Source organism: Somniosus microcephalus, chromosome 1, assembly GCF_052327205.1.
Source record: "Somniosus microcephalus isolate GS21.2 chromosome 1, FLI_Smic_1.0, whole genome shotgun sequence".
NCBI classification, from domain to species: Eukaryota; Metazoa; Chordata; class Chondrichthyes; order Squaliformes; family Somniosidae; genus Somniosus; species Somniosus microcephalus.
Genome location: NC_140987.1, coordinates 422,739,351 through 422,763,194, shown reverse-complemented (window position 1 = coordinate 422,763,194; position 23,844 = coordinate 422,739,351). Strand labels below are relative to the sequence as shown.

The window sequence follows — 23,844 nt, the reverse complement described above, 5'->3', positions numbered from 1 at the left end:
GACCTTGTGCCTCCCTCCTGGGCTGGTACTCCTTGTCCTCGTCGTCCTCATGCTCCTCCTGCTCCTCCTCCTGAGGTGGTGGTCCAACGTGAGGTGGCAGTGCCTGAGTTCTGCGGATAGCCAGGTTGTGCAGCATGCAGCAAACGACGACGAATTGGGAGACTCGATCCTGCGAATACTGGAGGGCTCCCCCGGAGCGATCGAGACAGCGGAACCGTTGCTTGAGCACGCCGATTGTTCTATGAGGTTCCTCGTCGCTTGATGGCTCTCGTTGTATGCCTCTTCAGCAGGGGTCGTGGGCGCGCGGAGCGGGGTCATGAGCCAGGTACACAAAGGATAGCCTTTGTCCCCGCTAAGCCATCCTCTTGGGGGAGGCTGTGTCAGCCACAGTTGTCTGTCGCAGGATAAAGGCATCGTGGCTGCTGCCTGGAAAGCGGGCATTGACGACTAGGATGCGCTGCCTGTGGTCACACACCAGCTGTACATTGAGGGAATGGTAGCCCTTCCGGTTGCGGTAATCCTCGGCATGCTCAAGAGGTGCCCGCAAAGCCACATGCGTGCAGTCAATGGCGCCCTGCACCATGGGGAAGCCCACTATTCTTGCAAACCCCACTGCACGCTGCTGCTGCTTGTCCAGGGTCATGGGGAAGGAGATGAATTGATGTCTCCTTCTGAAAAGGGCTTTGGTCACCTGGCGGATGCAGCAATGCACGGCGAACTGGGATATGTTAGCGATGTCCCCAGTAGCGGATTGGAAGGAGCCGGAGGCCTAGAAGTTGAGAGCCACCGTCACCTTCACTGCCACCGACAGACGTCCTGCGCATCAGCTGTGGCTGCAGATCTCTCTGAAGCAGCCGGCAGATGTCTGCAACCACCTCCCTTCGGAATCGCAGCCTCCTAACACACATCGCGGCAGACATGGTCAGATAGGAGGTCTGCTGGCAGTATACCCTGCGTGGGTAAGGCCTCAGTTGGCGACGCCTGTTGCCCCCTCTGCGTCTAGCCAGGGCTGCCACACTCACCGTCTGTAAGCCCTTCTGGCATAAGGCTGAAATTCAGCGTTGCCACCCAATGCAGCACCCATTATATGCTGGCAAACACTGAGCTCTGAATGAAGGCAAAGATAATTGGTAAGCTCTGGCCTGAGCCAAAAATACCTGTCCAAGTGTTGGTCCAAACCAGTAAACCCTCTTCCTTGGTCTTTGTCCAAAAAACCGTTGCACAAGAGTGAATGCTGCAAAATGGCTGGCCTTTATACTGCTGGGTAAGTGCCCTTTAATTTGCGCTCCCCGCGGCCCAGCTGGGCTGTGTACCGTTCCACTTCACAGTCGCTCGGGCCGCCCGGCGCACAATGGGCCGGCGCGAGTGAAGTTCCAGTTCGGGGCGCACAAAAGGCGTTGCACTAGCAAATGACGTCATGATGTGCGCGCGCTAAGATTTTGCGCCGGCGCTAAATGTGTACTGAAGTTGGGGCGAGGCGCAGATCGTGCTGCCCCCGGCCGCTAAGCGCCTAGCGCTCGAAATCTACTCCTCCTAAGGCGCTAACGGCTGCCGCGCCCAACTGAATTTCTAGGCCTTTCTATCTCTTTGCTGTTCACCATGATAGTGCTCCCCAGTTGTCAATGCGCCATAGTTATCTTTGGGATTCATTTGTCAGACATTCGCACCACATGACCTGATCAGCGTAGCCAAGCCTTCATGTCAGCTTTTTAAAGAATTTCCTTGTCAGGGATCTTGTCTTTGCCCTCTGATCTCCATTCGTTGTCTCCGACAGCTTAGGTGAACGTGGTTCAGTTTCTTAATGTGGCATAAATATGACGAGCATAAAGCGGGATCGTCAGAACACCAGCCCTGTATACTTTGAGTTTGCTGTGCAGGCTGATGCCTCTCTTGTCCCAAAAGTGTGTATGGAGATTGCCAAAACCAAGCTGGTTTTGGTAATTCTACAAGTTGCTTGATGTATGTTGTCCAATGCATTAGCCACGAGCCACATGTGACAAATCGGGAATCCAGATATGCCTAATTGCATTCCTGATTAGTAATGGACACTGTCATTGGGGATATGGTCTCAATATTTATAGTCACTTGGCATATGCATATGCACTTTAACATTTTTGTGCATTTGTTGGTAAAATGGTAAGATTAAAAACAGAGTGTTTAAGGGTTCCGGCCTCGGGCCACTGTCTGTGTGGAGTTTGCACATTCGCCCCGTGTTTGCGTGGGTTTCCTCCCGGGTGCTCCGGTTTCTTCCCACAGTCCAAAGATGTGCGAGTTAGGTTGATTGGCCATGATAAGTTGACCCTTAGTGTTAGGGGGATTAAATACGTGGGGTTACGGGGATAGGGAGGGATATGTGTTGGTGTAGGGGTTACGGGGATTGGGTGGGATATGTGTCGGTGCAGGCTCGATGGGCCGAAATGGCCTCTATCTGCACTGTGGGGTTTCTGTGATTCTGTGAGTGAGAAAAAAATAATTCTTGGTGGTAGATGTTTGTTAAAGTTAAATATACACCTGTGAAGTACATTCACCTGTAGTGTGAGTGTATGTAAGGAGCTTTCTACTAAAATTAGTGCACATGGCTAAAATGGTGTTGCCTTAGCCATACCCATAGATAGTCAGCAATTTCTGTTGGACAACCCTGATGTAGAACTATTTTAGTTAATGCCTCTGAAAATATTTTGGAAAAGATTTGGACAAGTAATTGTTTGAATGTGATTTAGGCAGGTTGAATAATTAGTAAGGCATGCAACTATTATGGAATCTAATTATGGAAAAGTAGTGTAACTATGCTTCCTAATAATTTAGCCTGAAAAATGTCTGATTGGATTTGTCAAGAATTAATGTGTTCAACAGAACATCAGACAGTTATGTGATGATTGAGATCTAATTTAACTGGATTCCAATTTGCTTACAATTCATATGCAGTAAATGAAAATTAGGAATTTTGAGTCTCTGCTTCTCCCCCTCCATGCATTATAACATATTGTTACAATAGAGAATAACTGTATACCCTTCATTTGTATTTATTATATCTTTCAGAATGAACTTGGCAAAGATGTACATCACTTTGAAAAGATTTCGAGGTACAAAAAAAAAAGGGATGCAGCTTTAGGTTACCCTATAATGGTTTGACTGGTAGCATTTTAAATAGCATCAATATTATACATGCCAACCATTAGTTTTTTAAGTTGATCATGTTTCAATCCATGTGTCACTTTGCTAGTTTCACAAGAAAAGGCAGCTTTTTCCACTGGATTGGATATCAACCAGTTGGATCAGCTAGAACATAAGAAATATGAGCAGGAGTCGGCCATTTGGCCTGTCGAGACTGCTCCGCCATTCAATAAGACCATGGCTGATCTACCTCATCTCCACTTTCCTGCACTATCCCCATACCCCTTAATTCCCTTAATATTCAAAAACCTATTGATCTCTGTCTTGAATATACTCAATGACTGAACCTCCATAGCCATCTGGGGTAAAGAGTTCCAAAGATTCACCACCCTCTGAGTGAAGAAATTTCTCCTCATCTCAGTCTTAAATGGCCGACCCCTTATTCTGAGACTGTGACCCCTGGTTCTAGACTCCCCAGCCAGGGGAAACATCCTCCCTGCATCTACCCTGTCAAGCTCTAAGAATTTTGTGTGTTTCAATGAGATCACCTCTCATTCTTCTAAACTCTAGAGCATATAGGCCTAAATAACAACAGAAAAAGCTGGAAAAACTCAGCAGGCCAGGCAACATCCGTGGAGAGAGAAACAGAGTTAACGTTTCAGGTCGAAACCCTTCTTCAGAACTGAGAAAAAAAAGCAGGAAATGAAATATTAAAAGGCCAGTTTGGGGGCTGGGAAATGGGGGAGGGGATGAAAGAACGAAAGGGAAGGTCTGGGAGGTGAAGAGACATTAAGAGATATTCGAGATGAGATGGTAATAGGACAGGTAAAGAGACGAAAGATGGCTCTAGATGAAGTGTGGAATGCGCTGGCAGAATGAGAGACAGCTGCCATGTGGGAGAGAAAAAAAGGGAAAAGGCACAAATCAAAAGTGTGGATAAAAAATATATAAAAATATGATAGGGACCGAGGTTATGATCTGAAATTGTTGAACTCGATATTGAGTCCGGAAGGCTGTAAAGTGCCTAATCGGAAGAGGAGGTGCTGTTCCTCGAGCTTACGCTGAGCTTCCGTGGAACAATGCAAGAGGCCGCGGACGGTGAGGTCTGAGTGGGAATGGGGCGGTGAATTGAAATGACAGGTGACCGGAAGCTTGGGGTCACCCTTACGGACTGAATGGAGGTGTTCCGCAAAGCCGTCACCCAATCTGCGTTTGGTCTTCCAGCATCCGCAGGATTTTGCTAGCATATAGGCCTAGTCTACTTAACCTCTCCTCCATAGGACAATTCCCTCCATCCCAGGAACCAGTCTGGTGAACCTTTGTTGCACTCCCTCTATGGCAAATATATTCTTCCTTAGGTAAGGAGACCAAAACAGGTGTGGTCTCACCAGGACCCTATATAATTGCAGTAAGACATCTTTATTCTTATACTCAAATCCTCTTATAATAAAGGCCAACATACCATTTGCTTTCCTAATTGCTTGCTGCACCTGCATGTTAACTTCCAGTGATTTGTATACGAGGACACCCAGGTCCCTCTGAACACCAACATTTCACATTCACCATTTAAAAAAAATACTCTGCTTTTCTATTTTTCCTACCAAAGTGGATAACTTCACATTTCTCCACATTATATTCCATTTGCCATGTTCTTGCCCACTCACTTAGCCTGTCTATATCCCCTTGAAGCCTCCTTGCATCCTCCTCGCAACTTACATTCCCACCCAGCTTTGTATCATCAGCAAACTTGGATATATTACATTTGGTCCCCTCATCCAAATCATTGATGTAGATTGTGAATAGCTGAGGCCCAAGCACTGATCCTTGCGGTAGCCACTAGTTACAGCCTGCCAACCCGAAAATGACCGTTTATTCCTACTCTCTGTTTTCTATCTGTTAGCCAACCCTCAATCCATGCTAATATATTACCCCCAATCCCATGAGCCCTAATTTTGTTTAATAACCTCTTGTGTGGCACCTTATCGAATGCCTTCTGAAAATCCAAATACACCACATCCACTGGTTCCCCCTTATCTATTCTGGTAGTTACAACCTCAAAAAACTCTTAACTGATTTGTCAAATATGATTTCATAAATCTGTGTTGACTCTGCCCAATCCAATTATTATTTTCTACGTGCCCTGTTACCACGTCCTTAATAATAGATTCTAGCATTTTCCCTACTGATGTCAGGCTAACTGGTCTGTAGTTCCCCGTTTTCTCTCCCCCTCCTTTTATTAAATAGTGGAGTAACATTTGCTACCTTCCAATCTGTGGGAACCGTTCTAGAATCTATGGAATTTTGGAAAATGACAACCAATGCATCCACTACCTCTCTCAAAACCCTAAAATGTAGGCCATCAGGTCCAGAGGATTTATCGGCTTTCAGTCCCATTAATTTCTCCAGTACTATTTTTTTTTACTAATACTTACTTCTTTCAGTTCCTCATTCTCGCTAGACCCTTGGTTCTCCACTATTTCTGAAGTTTTTTGCATCTTCTTCCATGTAGACACACACAGGGGCTGGATTTTCATTCAGGAGGCGAGACTCCAACTTTCGGGGTTGTAGTCCCGCCTCCATCGAGTTGTAGCCAACCCACGTGATTTTGACTTGATTGACCTTGTTGAGCCCAGCGGGCTCAGCAGGCCAATTAAGGGCCACCCAGCAACAGGTGATGTCACAGATTGATATTTCATCTGTCAAGACCTTTTGACAGATGAAATATCAGTGTTTGACAGCTGTTTGAAGCTGTCAAACACTGACAATCTGTACTCTTAAGTTAATTCCTTCCTCTCAGGATGATTTCGCGATCTCTCCGGAACAGAAAGCTGAATGCTGCAATTTTTGACAGCTCGCGGCCATTCTGCTTTCTGTGCTGGTGAGATGAGGGACTCCCGAGACCTGAAGGAAGGAAGGCTGTAAAGGTAAGTAAAACTTCTTTAAACACACCAAACACACTTACCTCTGCACTCATGCACCCATCACTCACCTGAACACCGGACATCTCAACCCCTCCAAGCCCTTCATCCCGATGGCCCGCCTCGCTAACTTGGCGTGGTTTGGAGCTGTCGGGAATCCCACACTTCAAGAATGAAAATAGGGATTAGGCTAAAAACTACCTGTTAACAGGCAGTTAATTGGCACTAATCCCCTTCCTGCCTCGGGGAGGCGGGTCCCAGTGCGGGTCGGGTACCTGCCTCCTTTGAAACTGGCATTGGGGCGGGATGGGTTTGTGCCCCCGATTTCGGGATTTTAACCCCTCACACGCCTCCAATCCCGCCTCCACGGCCCAATGAAAATCCTGCCCAAAGTATTTGTTTAATTTCTCCACCATTTCCTTATTCCCCATTATAATTTCTCCTGTCTCAGCCTGTAAAGGACCCACATTTACCTTCGCTAATCTTTTCCTTTTTACATACTTTTAGAAGCTTTTACAGTCTTTTTATGTCACTCACTAGTTTACTCTCATATTCTAATTTCCCTTTCATTATCAATTTCTTGGTTCTCCTTTGCTGAATTCTAAAATCCTCCCAATCCTCAGGCTTACTACTCTTTTGGCAACATTATAAGCCTCTTCCTTTGATCCAGTACTATCTTTAACTTCTCTTGTTAGCCAAGGTTGGACCACTTTTCCTGTGGGTTTTTTGTGCCTTAAAGGAATGTGTATTTGTATTAATTCTTCAAATGCTAGCCACTGCATGCCTACCATCATACCTTTTAATGTAATTTCCCAATCTACCTTGTAAGAAGTCACACAACACCAGGTTCTAGTCCAACAGTTTTATTTGAAATCAACCGGGATCTTGGGTTCATGTCACGCTACATGTAACCCCACCTGATGTAGGGTCATCCAGACTCGAGTCGTCATTGGCTTGTTCTCTACACAGATGTGGCCGGACCTGCTGTGATTTCCAGCAAAGCAAAGATTGTGAAGGGGCTTGATCGGGTGGATGCGGTGAGGATGTTCCCAATGATGGGTGAAACTAGAACTAGGGGGCATAATCTTAAAATAAGGGGCTGCTCATTCAAAACTGAGATGAGGAGAAACTTCTTCACTCAGAGGGTGGTAAGTTTGTGGAATTTGCTGCCCCAGAAAGCTGTGGAAGCTACATCATTAAATAAATTTAAAACAGAAATAGATAGTTTCCTAGAAGTAAAGGGAATTAAGGGTTACGGGGAGCGGGCAGGAAATTGGACATGAGTCTGGGTTCGGAATGGTCATGGCCCTGTGGGTAGTGGAGCGGGCCCAGGGGCCGTGTAGCCTTGTTCTGCTCCTACTGTGTTCTAATTCTGTTAGATTTCAGGAGATGGTTTTATTCCTGTTCCTGGCTGGGGTGGAGATCGCCTTTACAGAAGGTAAGTACTGTAGAAAATATAGGGACAGAGTGATCTCCTGGAAGAATTTCGATCGCCTAGATGGGTCGGAGAGGAATTTCCCAGATTTTTTTCTCCCAAATTGGCCATTGGGTCTTTATCTGGTTTTTCGCCTCTCCCGGGAGATCACATGGGTTCGGGTGGATGCAGAGTGATAGAAGATTTGAGGTTAGGATCAGATCAGCCATGATCTTATTGAATGGTGGAGCAGGCTCGAGGGGCCGATTGGCCTACTCCTGCTCCTATTTCTTATGTTCTTATTAGTCCATGTTCTCAGCCTGTGCTCAGGACACAGCAGACCTGCTACGAGACACCGCCAAACAGACGAGGCAACGGAACTACACTGCCTACATGCACACCAAGAACAGGAAGCTTGAGAAACTCGGCATCACCACCAGCAGCAACCAAGCCTCCCCCGGTACCAAGGTTGAAACCACGGGGAAGTCCATCGTCAACTTTTCCGACCACACCCTTCAACCAGACGAAATTGAAGTTCTCAGCCGAGGGCTCAATTTCTGCCCCACCGCCAAAATGGACCCCATCGGTCTCGCGGCAGACACAGGAATTCATCAGGAGAATGAGGCTCCGGGAATTCTTCCACAAATCCCAAGATATCAGCAGCGAACCCAATGAGACAACCAATGATCCGGAACAGCAGACAGAGGGATCTGCAGTGCAGCAACCGAAGAAGAAAGAGTCAAATTGGACCCCTCCGGTGGGTCGCTGCCCTAAGCTTGACATGTATGCTCAAGCTGTCAGGAGATGCATCAACGCCAGATTCATCAGCCGCACTTAGAAGACAGTCCAGAATGTCACCCGAGCACAATGCAACGCCATCCACGCTCTCAAGACCAACCGCAACATCGTCATCAAACCAGCAGACAAAGGAGGAGCCATCGTCATACAGAACGGACTATTGCAAAGAAGCATACCGACAACTGGACAGCCAGGAACACTACAGACAGTTACCCGTAGATCCGACCAAAGAACACACCCGCCAACTCAACAGACTGATCAAGACCTTCGATCCAGACCTTCAACGTGTCCTACGCGCTCTCATCCCACATACTCCCTGCGTGGGAGACTTCTACTGCCTCCCAAAGATACACAAAGCCAACACACCCGGACGTCCTATCGTATCAGGCAACGGAACCCTGTGTGAGAACCTCTCTGGATACGTCGAGGGCATCCTGAAACCCATCGTACAGGGAACCCCCAGCTTCTGTCGCAACACTACAGACTTCTTACAGAAACTCAGCATCCACGGACCAGTTGAACCAGGAACACTCCTCGCCACGATGGACGTCTCGGCACACTCTACACCAGTATCCCACACGATGACGGCATCGCTGCGACAGCCTCAGTACTCAACACCAACAACAGCCAATCTCCAGACGCCATCCTACAACTCATCCGCTTCATCCTTGACCACAATGTCTTCACCTTCGACAACCAGTTCTTTACCCAAACACAAGGAACAGCCATGGGGACCAAATTTGCACCCCAATAAACCAACATCTTTATGCACAAGTTCGAGCAAGACTTCTTCGCTGCACAGGACCTCCAACCAACGCTATATACCAGATACATCGACAACATTTTCTTCCTATGGACCCACGGCGAAGAATCACTGAAAAGACTACACGATAACATCAACAAGTTCCATCCCACCATCAAACTCACCATGGACTACTCCTCAATCAGTTTCATTCTTGGACACACGAATCTCCATCAAAGATGGACACCTCAGCACTTCACTCTACCGCAAGCCCACAGACCACCTCAGGATGCTCCACTTCTCCAGCTTCCACCCTAACCACGTTAAAGAAGCCATCCCCTATGGACAAGCCCTGCGAATACACAGGATCTGCTCAGACGAGGAGGAACGCGATGGACATCTACAGATGCTGAAAGACGCCCTCGTAAGAACGGGATATGACGCTCGACTCGTCGATCGACAGTTCCGACGGGCCACAGCAAAACATCGCATAGACCTCCTCAGAAGACAAACACGGGACACAACCAACAGAGTACCCTTCGTCGTCCAGTACTTCCCCGGAGCGGAGAAACTACGCCATGTTCTTCGCAGCCTTCAACATGTCATCGATGACGACGAACACCTCGCTAAGGCCATCCCCACGTCGCCACTACTCGCCTTCAAACAGCCGCCTAACCTCAAACAGACCATCATTCGCAGCAAATTACCCAGCTTTCAGGAGAACAGCGACCACGACACCCCACAACCCTGCCACGGCAACCTCTGCAAGACATGCCAGATCATCAACACAGATGCCATCATCACACGTGAGGACACCACCCACCAGGTACATGGTACATACTCATGTGACTCGGCCAACGTTGTCTACCTCATACGTTGCAGGAAAGGATGCCCCGGAGCATAGTACATCGGCGAGACCATGCAGACACTGCGACAACGGATGAACAGACACCACGCAACAATCGCCAGGCAGGAGTGTTCCCTCCCAGTCGGGGAACACTTCAGCAGTCAAGGACATTCAGCCTCCGATCTTCGGGTAAGTATTCTCCAAGGCGGCCTTCGAGACACACGACAATGCAAAATCGTAGAGCAGAAACTGATAGCCAAGTTCCGCACTCATGAGGACGGCCTCAACTGGGATCTTGGGTTCATGTCACGCTACATGTAACCTCACCTGACGTAGGGTCATCCAGACTCGAGTCATCGTTGGCTTGTGTTCTCTACACAGATGCGGCCGGACCTGCTGTGATTTCCAGCAAAGAAAATGTTTTTTGGCTGTTTTTTGTTTTTCATACAGACCCCAGCATCTGCAACATTTGACCCCTTGTGACCCCACCTCAATGTTCTTTGATGTAATGTTTTCCTGACTGACCTGTTTGGACACCATTCACACCTCTGATTGCTGTGATTATCTCTCTGCCGAGGGATTTCAAATAAAACTGTTGGACTATAACCTGGTGTTGTGACTTCTTACATTTGTCCACCCCAGTCCAACACCGGCATGTCCACACCAATCCAACTTGGCCAACTTGCTCCTCGTACCTATGATGTTTGCTTTATTTAGATTTAAGGCCCTAGTTTCAGATTGAACTAAATCACTTTCAAACTCAATATAAAATTCTATCATATTATGGTCACTCTTCCCTGAAGGCCCCTACTACAAGGTTATTAATTAACCCTTTCTCATTGTACAATACTGGATCTAAAATAGCCTGTTCCCTCGTTGGTTCCTCAACATACTGATCTAGAAAACTATCTTGCATACATTCCATGAATTTGTCCTCCACACTATTACTGCAAATTTGGTTTGCCAATCTATATGTAGATTAAAGTCCCCCATGATTACTGTATTACCCTTGTTGTATGCACCTCTAATTTCCTGATTTATACTCTGCCCTACATTACAACTACTATTTGGGGACCTATAAACAACTGCCCTTGGCTGTTTCTTAGCTCCACCCAAACAGACTCTACTTGATCCTTTCTCTGTACTGTCTTTATTCCATCCTTTATTATCAGGGCTACTTCTCCTTTTCCATCCTCCACATAGGCAGCAAGAACCTCATACCTTTTGGACAAGAACAAAGGCTGAGGCTCCTCCACTGCACCTGGGGTCCCCTTAACTGCCTGAGTTGCAGTCACACCCTCCTGTCCCTGACCACTAACCAGACCTGTACCACTACCTGACCTAAGGGGTGTGTCTGCACCTCAGACTCCAGCTCAAAAACTTTGAGCTGAAGTTCCTCAAGGTGCAGGCACTTACTGCAAACGTGGCTGTCCGGGATCACAATGCTCTCCACAAACTCCTACATGCTGCAGTTGCGGCACACCACCTGCACTGCCATCCCTATATGACCTTGTTTTATTAAATTAAATTTTATAATTGAATTTGTAATTATGTAACTTAGTTTACAGTGTAGTTTCTTGACTACTTACTTGATCTAGATTAAGTTATGGGCATCTACCTGTAACACAAAGCACTACAAATAGTGTAGGCAAAAAGCAGCAACTCCTTCCCCCTCTTCTCCGAATTCCCACAATTTCCAAATAAAACACTCTGTTTAAGTCCACTCCGTTTAATCCCGCTCTGTGCAGACCGCGATCAGCTAGAAGGTGGAACTGGAGGCTGTTGGTACCAATCCATCAGACTTTATTTTCTCCCATTATTTACTGAACACGAACTGGAGGCATTAAAACGTTTGTGTGTCAGCTGTAGTTCAATGGTAGCACTCTGAGTTAGAAGGCTGTGGGTTCAAGTCTCACGCTGGGGGCTTGAGCACAAAATCTAGGCTGACACGTTAGTGCAGTACTGAGGGAGTGTCGTGTTTCAGATGAGACGTTAAACCGAGGCTCCACCTTCCTTCTCGGGTGGACGTAAAAGATCCTATGGTCCCGTTTCTGAGAAGAGCAGGGGCGTTCTCCCTGGTGTCCTGGCCAATATTTATCCCTCAACCAATATCTAAAAACAGATTACAGGAAACTTTCTGCTATCCGGCACTGACTGGACCGAGCTGGTGCCGGCCCATCAAAACTGCCGGAGAAACCAGCGCTAATGTTAAAACATAGAGCTTCTGAGCTCCGTCTGAAGCAACAAACCCTGTTGCTTAGCAACAGCTTCAAAACAGTCAGCGCAGCTTGCAAGCGTCTCTGTAGCTAAGCAACAGCTTCAGCTAGACGCTTGCAGAGCCAGGAATGGGGGAAAAAAAGCAACGAAAAGTAAAAAAAACTTATCTGAACCGACTCCTGAATTTTGCCGGTGGATAGAGCGTTCCGGACATTTAACCTCCGTTTAAACGAAAGTTTCCTGTATCTGGTCATTATCCCATTGCTGTTTGTGGAGCCTGGCTGTGCGCAAATTGGCTATTGCATTTCCTAGATTACAACAGTGACAACGGTTCAAAAGTACTTCATTGGCTGTAAAGTTCTTTGGGCCATCCTGAAGTTGAGAAGGGTGCTATATAAATGCAAGTTCTTTCTTTTAAGAGGAGCTGTTGGTTTCTGAAAGTCACAGTTACAAGTATTTATTTAGTTTGGTTGTTGTCTTACACAAAGGTCTGTTTTCTTCAAGACTGGTGACAGAAGCTTTTGTTTTGATTATATGGACATATCCTATTGTGAAAACATTATTTGAACAATCCTGTCATTGCATTTGAGGAATTACCAGGATGTGAAAATTTGAACAGATGAATTTTACTCAATTTAAAAATTTACACCAAGATTCCCATATTTTGAATTTTACTACAGTATACTACTGTGATGTGCATTGGCCTGTTTGCGGAGGACATATCATTTTCAGTAATTTTGTAACTTCAAAAGCTGTTTTCAATTGGTTTGCATACTGATGGAGGTCTTTCTGTCAACTGTGCGGTAATCAGGAAAACACTCTGCACTGCCATTATTAGGTCTGTCTACATCCACACAAAATGTGGGGATTAAATATTAATGACCAATAAGTGTAGAATAGATTCCAAACCCCAAAATGGAAGGAGGCAGTCAGTCAGATCCACATGAGAGCACAACATTCAAGTAGCCTCTGCTGGTCGTATAAACCATGTTTTTGTGCACTTTATTTTTTTTTGATGATTGCTAATGTAATTTTTATTTCCTATACAAAAGCTTTTCTGACAGGAGTGAAAAGAGCAATAAAAGCTAGAATTTACTGTTGGCAATAATACTGAACGAATGCTTGATGCATTCCTCTGTCTGCTATTTTAATGGAGATATTAACAGTCATTTTACTAAGTACCTGTTCAGTATTGTCACTATTCATGAGCGTTCCAGTAATCCAGTAGAGTGTGGATACAAAATGTAGGCAAAAGTATAATAATACTGGAGAGTTAGATACAATTCTGGTGTTTGCTTAATTGTACATAATCATGTAGTGGAAACTGGGTGGGTGAGCAATTAAAATTGCACAAGTTACTTGCCCGACCTGAAGCTGCCAGGAACGGACCACTCGCGATTTTAATCTGCTCAACTGAGCAGGTGGCAAGGACACACGTTCGTAGCCAGCAGAGTCCTTGTTTTACATAGATACGTCGGGTGCCGATGACATTGTGGGCCCCGACTGCACTTATTACTCGGCGGCCTGAGCAGGAAGTGACATGAAGTTTCTTGTCAGCTCAACCCAGCGAGGAAGCAGATCAGGGCCAGAAGAGGCCCAAAAAAGGCAAGTTTTAATTTTTTTAAAACTTTCTTTAAGCTTAGGCCTCTGCTGCCGTGATCTCGCCTCCTCCCCCAATTGCAGGGTGGAGCCAATCCCACAATTTAGCTGCTGTTGGAGGGCGACCTCCAGGCCGCACGATTTTCTGACGTGTCCTGTCCGGAACAGGCGGGAAGTTGGTGGCGGGATTTAAATGATGGCGGAAACCTACTGGCAGTTTACAGCCAGGCCTTTGTGAGAAAGCATTATTTTTTTCCATATTGTAAGTACCCCAATACATTAGGGTAGGCTGTATGCATCTCTAAACTGTTTTCTTTGAAATAACCGTATTCCATTCTTTGTCCACTAACAGTGCTACTGGCTTGTATTTACTGGACGAAACCATGGAGATGAAATTAGTCGTCCTAAACCTGCTACTTTCCGTAGTAACAGCAGATCATATGATGTTGAAGGAACAAGGTTCTATCCTGGCAGATAGCACAGTAAACCTGGCTCTCAATCTCTACAAGACCATGGTCAAAGACCAGAAATTGGCATTTGAGAACCTCCTCTTCTCACCTGTGGTGGTGGCTTCCTCCTTGGGAGTGATGTCTCTGGGTGCCAAAGATAAAACAGCCAAACAGGTCAAGTCTCTCCTCAACATCAACCTGCATGATGACGCTCTTCATCCTACTTTCTCAGAACTGTTTAATGAGGTCAGCAATGAAACTGCCCGCAACACCACTTGGAAGATTGGCAGCCGCCTCTATGGGCCAAGTTCAGTCAAATTTAGGGATGACTTTGTTCAGAAAAGCAAGAAGCACTACAGACATGATCATTCCAAGATTAACTCCAGAGACAAGAAGAGCTCAATCCAATCCATCAATGAATGGGCCTCTCAGACAACAGGGGGAAAACTAGGAGAAATCATAAAGGACGTGCCTAGTATTGATGGTGCCTTGTTTGTCAATGCCATGTACTTCAAGCGTGAGTATTGTCATCAGTGATAAAGGAATTGTATTAAATGGTGACAGTCTTCAAATGCAGATGTTCAGTGTGCATGCACTCGGCTACAAAACTTAATTGTTAATTTGCTTTCATAGCTCACTGGGATGAAACTTTCCATCACACCATGGTTGATAAACGAGGTTTCATGGTGACTAGAACCCACGTTATTTCTGTACCTATGATGCACCGTACAGGTAAGTGTTAGAAATTTATAACATGTTTTTGAGTTATACAGACCAGGAAAGTCCTAGGTTTGATCCTTGATGAGTTAGTAGCCTGAGTGACGTTAGCGGTGTTACATTTGGCTTCAGTGCTCTAGGTTAGGGAAAATTCCCTTAAGAGTTCTTGCCTCTGGTTGCTATAGAGTGGCTCCTACTGGAAGTGTGTCTGGATGGACACCAAGTGAGGAAAGGATTAGGCTTGGCTGTGATGTTCTCCACAGTTGGATAGCCTGCCGACAGTGACTGTCATGGCTCACATACGAATGTTGGCCACTTGTGGCAAGATATCAAAGGACACGAGACAGCCTTGAAACCAGACTCCAGTGATGAAGCCACTGTCTTCAGTTGAGGAGGGGAGAAGACTGAGCAAAAAAAGAGAAATGTATATTTTTTGGAGACAATTGGGGAGGGAGTTTTAACATGGGTGAGCGGGTGGGGGGTTAAATGGCAAAAATGCCCAGCAAGTTCGGGAAGGCGGCTCCAACCCACCCGACTTCCGGGTTTTACTGAGGCGGGACAAGGGGTGGGCAGCCAACCCACTTCCAGGAGGCGGGTTGTCATTTTAAATACGTTAATGAGGCTGAAAGCCTCAAATTTAACCTGCTTTGCAGGTTTTACTGTGGCTGGCGGGGTTTCCCGGACCCGGCAGCTGTAGCAAGGTGAGGACAGGCTCGGGGAGCACTCCTTGTGGGCCGGGAGGAGCAGGAGTGCTTTTTCCCGGCCCCCTATGCTCTCCTGCCATCAGACTCGCTCCCCCCCCCCCACATGGCTATGACACCTGCGGGGTCAGGGAACAGAGCCCCTTGGGATCAGACATACCCCTGGGGTCAGGGATCAGACCTACCTGGTCCTGCGGCCTCATCGGAGTGCTCCCGCCTGACTGGAAGCCAAGCCTGTCAAATCAGGTTGACTTCTGGGCGGGGAACCTGTCATGGCCAAGAGTCGCACACTGTGGAGTTAAATCTCCACAGTGTGCGGGGAGACCCAAACTTCTGGGTTTCTCGCGCACTACTGGACCGCACCCACCCCCGCTCCCAGCGCGTCCGGAAGTAAAAATTGTCCCCCAAAGACTGTATTTTCCACTAAGTTTTCTCCACCAAGATTCTGTAAAATGCAATGAAAATAAAATATTAATACAAAATATTTTAACTAATTAACTCAACATTAAAATTTAGTGTTTTTGGAATTGTAGATCTTGCAATAGTCTTCTACAGGGTCTTCAACAAGTGACAAGTCAGAAACCTGTGTTAAAGTGCTTGCCATTTCTGATGCGACTACAAATTAATCTTTCAGGACTGTATAACTTCTATGAAGATAAGGATAATAAGGTTCAAATTGTTGAGATGCCCCTGGCACACAAGTATTCCAGCATGATTTTCATAATGACACATCATGTAGAACCTCTGGAGAGGATAGAGAAGTTATTGACCAAGGAACAGCTCAATACTTGGTATAGCAAGCTGAAGAAACTTGCTGTTGCTATCTCTCTTCCCAGAGTCAATATCGAGGTCAGCCATGAGCTACAGGTAAGAACTGTGACTTAACAACTTTTCAGTAACTAAGGAACTAAATTTAATGAGTATTTGAATCACAGATAACTTGCAATAAAAAATATCTTCTGTTTAACTTCATGTAAGAAGTGAACATACTACACTGAGGAGGAATTTTTAGTTTCTAGACTTAGTTTGTAAACTGGTTTAGCTATCTATCACTGGTTCTGCCTGGTTAAACATCAAACACTAATGGACCTTCTCTTCTCTGCCAAAATTGCTCACTACTCTAGGATCATCCTGGAGAGCAAAAATATTTTCAAGCTGCTTTTCTCCACTACCAACCCCTTCTTTAAGCCGCTCTCCTCTGCCCCCTCCACCCTCACCTCCAATAACATGTACAAGGAGCTCATGGATGTCTTTGTCACTAGGATTCAGATTATCTGTTCAGCTACCTCTGCCGCATCCCCCTTCCCCTTAACGAGGGTTCTCTCTCCTCCGGTACTATCCCCCTCTTTCTCAAAACCACTTATCTCCTTCCACCTCAAAAAAAATAAAATAACCTTCAACCCCTCTGTCTTGGAAATTACTGCCCCTTTCCTCTCCAAAAGTTCTTGAACATGTTGTCGAATACCCCAAATCTTGTCCTTTCCTGTGAATCCATGTTTGAATCTCTCCAATCAAATTTTTGACCCTGTTACAGCATTGAAACGACTCTAATCAAAGTCACAAATGATATCCTCCGTGACTGTGACCATGGTGTACTATCCCTCGTCCTTCTTGATCTCTCTGTAGCCTTTGACCTGATCAACCACACCATCTTCCACTAATGCCTCTCCTCCATTGTCCAGCTCAATGGGACTGCCTTTGCTTGGTTCCTCTCTTGCCTGTACACTCTTAGCCTGAGCATCTCACTTTCTTACCGCCCCCAACACCATTACCACTGGAGTCCCCTAAGGATTTATCCTCGGCCCCTCGTCCTCGTATATATGCTGCCCCATGGTAACATTATCTGAAGACATGGGGTCAGTTTCCATATGTACGCTGACCTCTCTCAACCCCTCTATTGCCCCTGTGTTGTCAGACTGCTTGTACAACACCCAGCCCTGAACTAGCTGCAATTTCTTGCAGTTAAACATTTGAAAGACCAAAGCCATCATCTTTGGCCCTTGCCACAAACTCCAGACCCTTGACACCAATTCCAACACCACCTCCCTAAACCTCTCCACCTCTTAAGACCCTCCTTAAAATTCACCTCTTTGATCAAGCCTTTAATCACCCCATCTAATATCTCATTCTTTGGTTCAGCCTCCTTTTATGTCTGGTTACATTTCTATAAAGTGCCTAAAAGCTTGGTTAAAGTGGTATGTTTTAAGGAGAATCTTAAAGGAAAAGAGGCAGAAAGGTTTAAGGAAGGAATTGGAGTGTAGGGCTTAGACAGCTAAAGGCATGGCTGCCAGTTATGGAGCAGAGGAAACGTTCCAACCTGCCCTGATAGTCAGTGGCTATGCAACGTAGATTTATATCCAACAGTACTTGCTTCAACCAGACCCAAAAGCCATCTGATTATCACACAAGGGTACTGTCCCCTTTTGTCACTTTGCGTACAAAGATTATCTCCTTATACATCTTTCTACATTTTTTTCTTTCTACTCAATGACTCAGCACTGACATTGCAGCTTCGACAAAGCTATCACTTTACCCTGGTAACATTAACTGTTTTTCTTACTGGAAAAAAAATCAGTCACTATACTAGGAAAAATAAATAGCAGTGCAATAACATACTGGCCAGCTTAACTGAATCTCACTGGTCTACAGTAATTTTCCAGAATACCAAAATGTTAGCATTGCAAGACTGGAAGAATATATGTTACACAGCAGAACAAGATTTGTGACATTACATTTATTTGTTTATATTGCTCCGCTAGCCACAGGGCCTGTGCTACAGGTGTTAGTGCTGCAAATTGGAAACATTTCCTATTTCAGGCAGCCAGTATTGGCATCAAGCATTCCCTGGTCAGATATCGCATGGCTCAATGAATAGTAAAGCTCCCCTAGCCTGCCCCAACTACATACCTGAGCCCTAACCTAAGAAGAGCGCCCCCAACAGCACCAGTGTTCCATGTTTCCCAACAGCCAATTGACCTGTTTAAAAGAGAGATAGCTGCTTAATTTGGAAGTAAGGATATCCAGGGATATGGAGAAATGGGAGAAAATTGGGATTAATAAGGTGTAGCTGCCGTGGTTAACACAAAAAGTTGGTTTGAGGGGTCTAATGGCCTACCCTTTTTCCTATGTTCCAGTTATGCTATGACCTATTTTAGATTGCCGCTCAGTGCCAGATTTGTGCTGTGGGCCCACGTTTATAAGAAACTAGATTATTACTTTCCAAACTTGTTTTGCATAGAACCCTTGCAGCTACCAGATAGGAGACCTTAATCTTATCTATCTTGGCTGGATTCAAACTCAAGTCTGTGAGGTGGATGAAGAATGTGCTAACCTAATCTACCACCGACTCCTCAATGTTGATATTTTTGTTCTAAAAGCTACTGCCATAAACAAATTTGTGTCGTTGTTATGGTACTGAGTTAGCAACCTAGCAGCGGTGAGTTCAAATCCTACCGTTGCAAATTGTGAAATCGAATTCAAGAAATCGGGTAATTTTATGGTCTACCATCTGAAAAATAAACACTGAAAGCTGTTGGATTGTGAAAACCCACCTGGTTCACTAATGTCCTTCAGCAAAGGGAATCTGCCCCCTACACCCAGCCTAGTTACACATGACTCCATGGTTGACTCTTAATGCTTGTAGTGGTATAAGGTGAAGGTCTAAAGAAAGCGTTACGAATAAGACACTGTTCAATAAATGTTTTTCATCTTGTTTTCTAGTGACAGACCGTTGGAATATATTTAGAATGTAACTTGCTTTTGCTTTTGTTGTGGTAGTTTTCATTCTTTGAAATTCTTTTATCGTCTTTTAGAACCATCTGCAGGAACTGGGCCTGACTGAAGCTGTAGATAAGAACAAAGCTGATTTCTCCGGTATCACGGGTAAGAAGGACCTACACTTGTCCAACATGCTCCATGCTACTGCTATTGAATGGAACACTGAAGGAAACCCTTATGACATGAGCTTGCATTCTCTTGAGGAACTGAAATCAGCCAAGCTGTTCTATGCAAATCACCCCTACATCTTCCTGGTTCGAGATAACAAAACCAACTCTATACTCCTTATTGGAAAGTTAGTCAAACCAAAAGGCAATAACCACGATGAATTATAAACTTGAATTTTACAAAGTGCAGTAATGTTCTGTATGTATATTAATGACTTCACATTCAGATTACTTGTGCACTGGCGGTGGGGTAATTATTATTCTTGTTACTGTGGCTCCACAGTGTTGAACTTCTCTGGGGAGAAAAAGAGCAGTTGCTTGTGATAAATTCTAATCACTGTCATTAGGTGGGAAACTCATGAAATGTCCAATAGAATGCATTTTGGTTCACTAAAAATATGGCTGATTATTTAAAACCAAGACTACTACATAGCTAGTGGCACCAGAGTTTAAGGAATTTAGTGACTTCTAACTATATACCATAAACCTCTTATATCACTGGATCAATCATTGCACACACAATTCTATTCTCTATTTCTATCGTCTTTTTAGTTTTAACTCCCTGTAGATCCCTAAATATTACATTTCATAAGATCAAGAGACTAAGAATTTATAATCTGAATGGTTCATGTCTTCACTTCATGTAAATGAACCAATAAATATTTTTTAATCATACTGATCTACAACAACAGATACTACCTATTTGTGCATGAGTATATGTTTAGAAAGTGAGGTTGTTAATGTCACCACAGTGGAACAAATATCGTCTTTCTATGCAACATAGGTTGTTTGCAAGTGAGTACAATTTTTCTGCCGACAGTGTTACATCTATTTTTTTATTCTTTTTGGTGAGTTGGATCATCTGAATAACCTTTTCTCATTTCTACTGCTCTTAATAAAAGGAACCAAAAATTATTGCTGGTCTCGTTTCTGAGAAATCAAATACATACTGTAAATACCTGGGTGTAAGGTAAAATTACTGTAACTTTCCAAAATCTTAAAAAAAAACAATTTGTAACCCATGTATAAAATGTCCCATCAGCCACTGCACCTCCCCAGATAGGGCAATGTTTAAAGGATAGTGCCATTACTGTACAAAGATGGAGTGGCAGTTTTATTCCAGGAACAATGCATGGTCTGGATAGACTTGAATCATAGAATGGTTACAGCACAGAAGGAGGCCATTTGGCCTGTCACGCCCGTGCCGGCTCTCTGCAAGAGCACTTCAGCTAGTCCCACTCCCCCGCCCTTTCCCGGTAGCCCTGCAATTTTTTTCCTTCAGGTACTTATCCAATTCCCTTTTGAAAGCCTCGATTGAATCTGCCTCCACCACCCTTTCAGGCAGTGCATTGCAGATCCTAACCACTCGCTGCGTAAAAAGGTTTTTCCCTCATGTCGCCTTTGGCTCTTCTGCTAATCACCTTAAATCTGTGTCCTCTGGTTCTTGATCCTTCTGCCAATGGGAACAGTTTCTATCTACTTTGTCTAGACCCTTCATGATTTTGAACACCTCTATCAAATCTCCTTTCAACCTTCTCTGCTCTAAGGAGAACAACCCGAGCTTCTCTAGTGTATCAATGTAACTGAAGTACCTCATTCCTAGAATCATTCTCTTAAATCTTTTCTGCACCCTCTCTAAGGCCTTTACATCCTTCCTAAAGTGTGATGCCCAGAATTGGACCCAATATTCCAGTTGAAGCCTAACCAGTGTTTTATAAAGGTTTATTATAACCTCCTTGCTTTTGTACTCTATGCATCTATTTATGAAGCCCAGGATCTCATATGCTTTTTAAACTGCTTTCTTAACCTGTCCTGCCACCTTCAACATGTACCCTTTAGTTTATATTGCCTCTTCTTGTTCTTCCTACCAAAATGCATCACTTTGCACTTTTCTGCATTAAATTTCATTTGCCATTTGTCTGCCCATTCCACCAGCCTATGTCTGCTTGAAGTCTATCACTATCCTCCTCACTGTTCACTATACTTCCAAGTTTTGTGTCATTGCAGATTTTGAAATTGTGCGCTGTACACCCAAGTCCAAGTCATTAATATATATCAAGAAAAGCAGTGGTCCTAGTACCGACCCCTGGGGAACACCTTCCTCCAGTCTGAAAAACAACCATTCACCACTACTTTCTTTCCTGTCACTTAGCCAATTTCATATCTATGCTGCCACTGTCCCTTTTATTCCATGGGCTTCAACTTTGTTGGCAAGCCTATTATGTGCCACTTTATCATAAACGCCTTTTGGAAGTCCATGTACACATCATCAACTGCATTGCCCTCATCAACCCTGGAAATTAAAAAAAATATTGAAAATAATGAGGGTGTCATGGTAAGGAATCTTTTGGGCATTCTCCATAGAAAGAATTTGGAAAAACAAGTTATTTTAAATGGTGTGCGCTTTGATGTTATTTCCTCATTGTTTGAATATAATAAGGAATTTGTTAGCTTGTCTCAGCAGTTGATAAATAGCTCTCACCTATTGGAGAGTCACTGGCCCTGGGTGCTTGGTAAGAGATCTGGAAGGCCTTCCCTTTCTGGCTGTGAACAGCAAGAGATAATACACACATTGACAGTCAGTTTTGTTTGAAACTGAAAAGACTGCAAAAGCAAAAGTTTGTAATGAAAAGCTGCGAGTCAAGCAGCAAAAGGCTGAGAGGTTATAATGTAAGAGGTAGTCAGAAATCATTTTGTTTTAAGTCAAGCCAGATGATCCTCTGATGTGGAGAAGTGTAGCATGTTCATTAGTTTATATCTTTATACAAAGACAAGTAGTGCGGATTCAATTAAGTTGATCTGATCAAAAATTGCACTATGTTCACTTGGTATAAAATCAAGCAGTTTAATAAATTGTATCTCATCTCACCAAGTGCTTGCTCACAAATATTCAGTTAAGATCAGAAGAGGGTATTGTTATACCCCGGGCTATGCCATCATGTAGTTTATTAACGTCCAAGGAATAAATACTCCTACCAAAATTAACCACGGCACATTTTGTTTTATTGAATTTAATTTGCCATTTATCCACTCACTCTGCAAGTCTGTTTATATCTTCCTGTATTTTGGTGCAGTCTTCCATATTATCAGCCATATCTCTCAATTTGGTATCATCCACAAATTTCAACACCATACCTCTAATTCCTGAGTCCAAATCATTTATGAATATTGCAAACAGCAAGCATCCCCGCAGGATACTTCCCAGTTTCTGCCAGTCGGAGAAACTTCCATTAACACCTACCCCGTTGTGTTTTGTAGCCAGCTTTCAATCCATTCCACTACTTGGTGCCTGACTTCATATGCCCTGACCTTTGGTCCCTTATGTAGAACCTTATCAAAGGCCTTCTGAAAGTCCATGGATACCACATCCCCTGCATTGCCCTTTTCTACTTTTGTTACTTCAAAGGATTCAGTAAGGTTGCTTAAACAAGACCTTTTTAGAAATCTATGTTGACTTTTTAAAATTATATTCTCCACCTGGGTGTTTTATTTCATCTTAGAATTTTTTTTAGTATTTGCCCCACCACTGATGTTAAGTGCTCTATAGTTTCCAAGATTAGTTCTATCTGGCTTTTTAAAGATAGGAATTATATTTGTTGTCTGCTAGTCCTCTTGACACACTTCATTTTCCATTGAAATTTTATCTAGGGATGCTACTGCCTCTATCTGTAGTTTCTTTGAGCATCCGCAGGTGCAATCCATCTAGATCGAGCTTTGACTGCCTTAAGTTTAGTTTGTCTAGTATTGTATCTCTTTTTTCTATCTTAACTGTTGTAATACCCCTCTTGACTTCTACTATTGCCATTTGTTCTTTGTTCGCCTCTTCAGTGTAAACTGAGGTAAAGTACCTATTCCCTATCACTGCCATTTCAGTAGCTCCCGAGAGTTTATCTTGCTCATTATGTGCATCTGGAATACTTTATTTCTTTTCAGATTCTTGATATTTTCATTTTGTATTGCTTCTTTGCCTAATTGTCTTGTTTTACCTCTTGTACTTTGAATATGCATTTTTCTTTAGATTCAATTTGATCCTCACCCTTTTTTTTATCCATGGTCTCTCATTGTTGGTGCTGACATGTGTCTCTCTGCATCTATGTCCCTGCCAATCCCTTTTTCCATTATCTGATGTCTCTTGTACAAAGTCTGTATCTCCATCTCCCTTTCTTGATCTCTCTCCTGTCAAGATCTCTGTCCCTTTGATGTCTGTCTCCCTCATCTTTCCCCCACTGAATCCGTGTCTGTTGCTGTCGTTATGATCTTTGCCACACTAATTTTTCCTTGCATGCTCTTTCTATCTTTCATTAGAACCAGGAACGGCTGGCAACAGTGACATAAAAGGTTTGGGGCCAACATTCATTTTTTTATGTACACAGCGTCAGGAAAA

The 23,844-nt window shown here is 44.3% G+C and overlaps 1 protein-coding gene across 4 annotated transcripts in view; it reads left to right on the top strand.

Annotated features, from left to right (window-relative positions):
- Nucleotides 1-23,844, top strand: part of LOC147125237 (serpin H1-like) — a 30,939-nt gene that overhangs the window by 3,838 nt on the left and 3,257 nt on the right. Inside the window, exons 2-6 of one of the 4 annotated variants that reach the window (XM_085999784.1) lie at nt 3,040-3,083; nt 14,002-14,615; nt 14,732-14,830; nt 16,151-16,383; nt 19,329-19,398. In XM_085999784.1, the coding sequence (XP_085855910.1) occupies nt 14,033-14,615; nt 14,732-14,830; nt 16,151-16,383; nt 19,329-19,398 (985 nt within the window). In that variant the 5' untranslated portion in view covers nt 3,040-3,083; nt 14,002-14,032. Of the gene's footprint in view, nt 1-3,039; nt 3,084-12,575; nt 13,912-14,001; nt 14,616-14,731; nt 14,831-16,150; nt 16,384-19,328; nt 20,376-23,844 lie in introns of those variants that run through there. The other 3 variants (XM_085999756.1, XM_085999774.1, XM_085999765.1) reach the window with 3 other exon arrangements.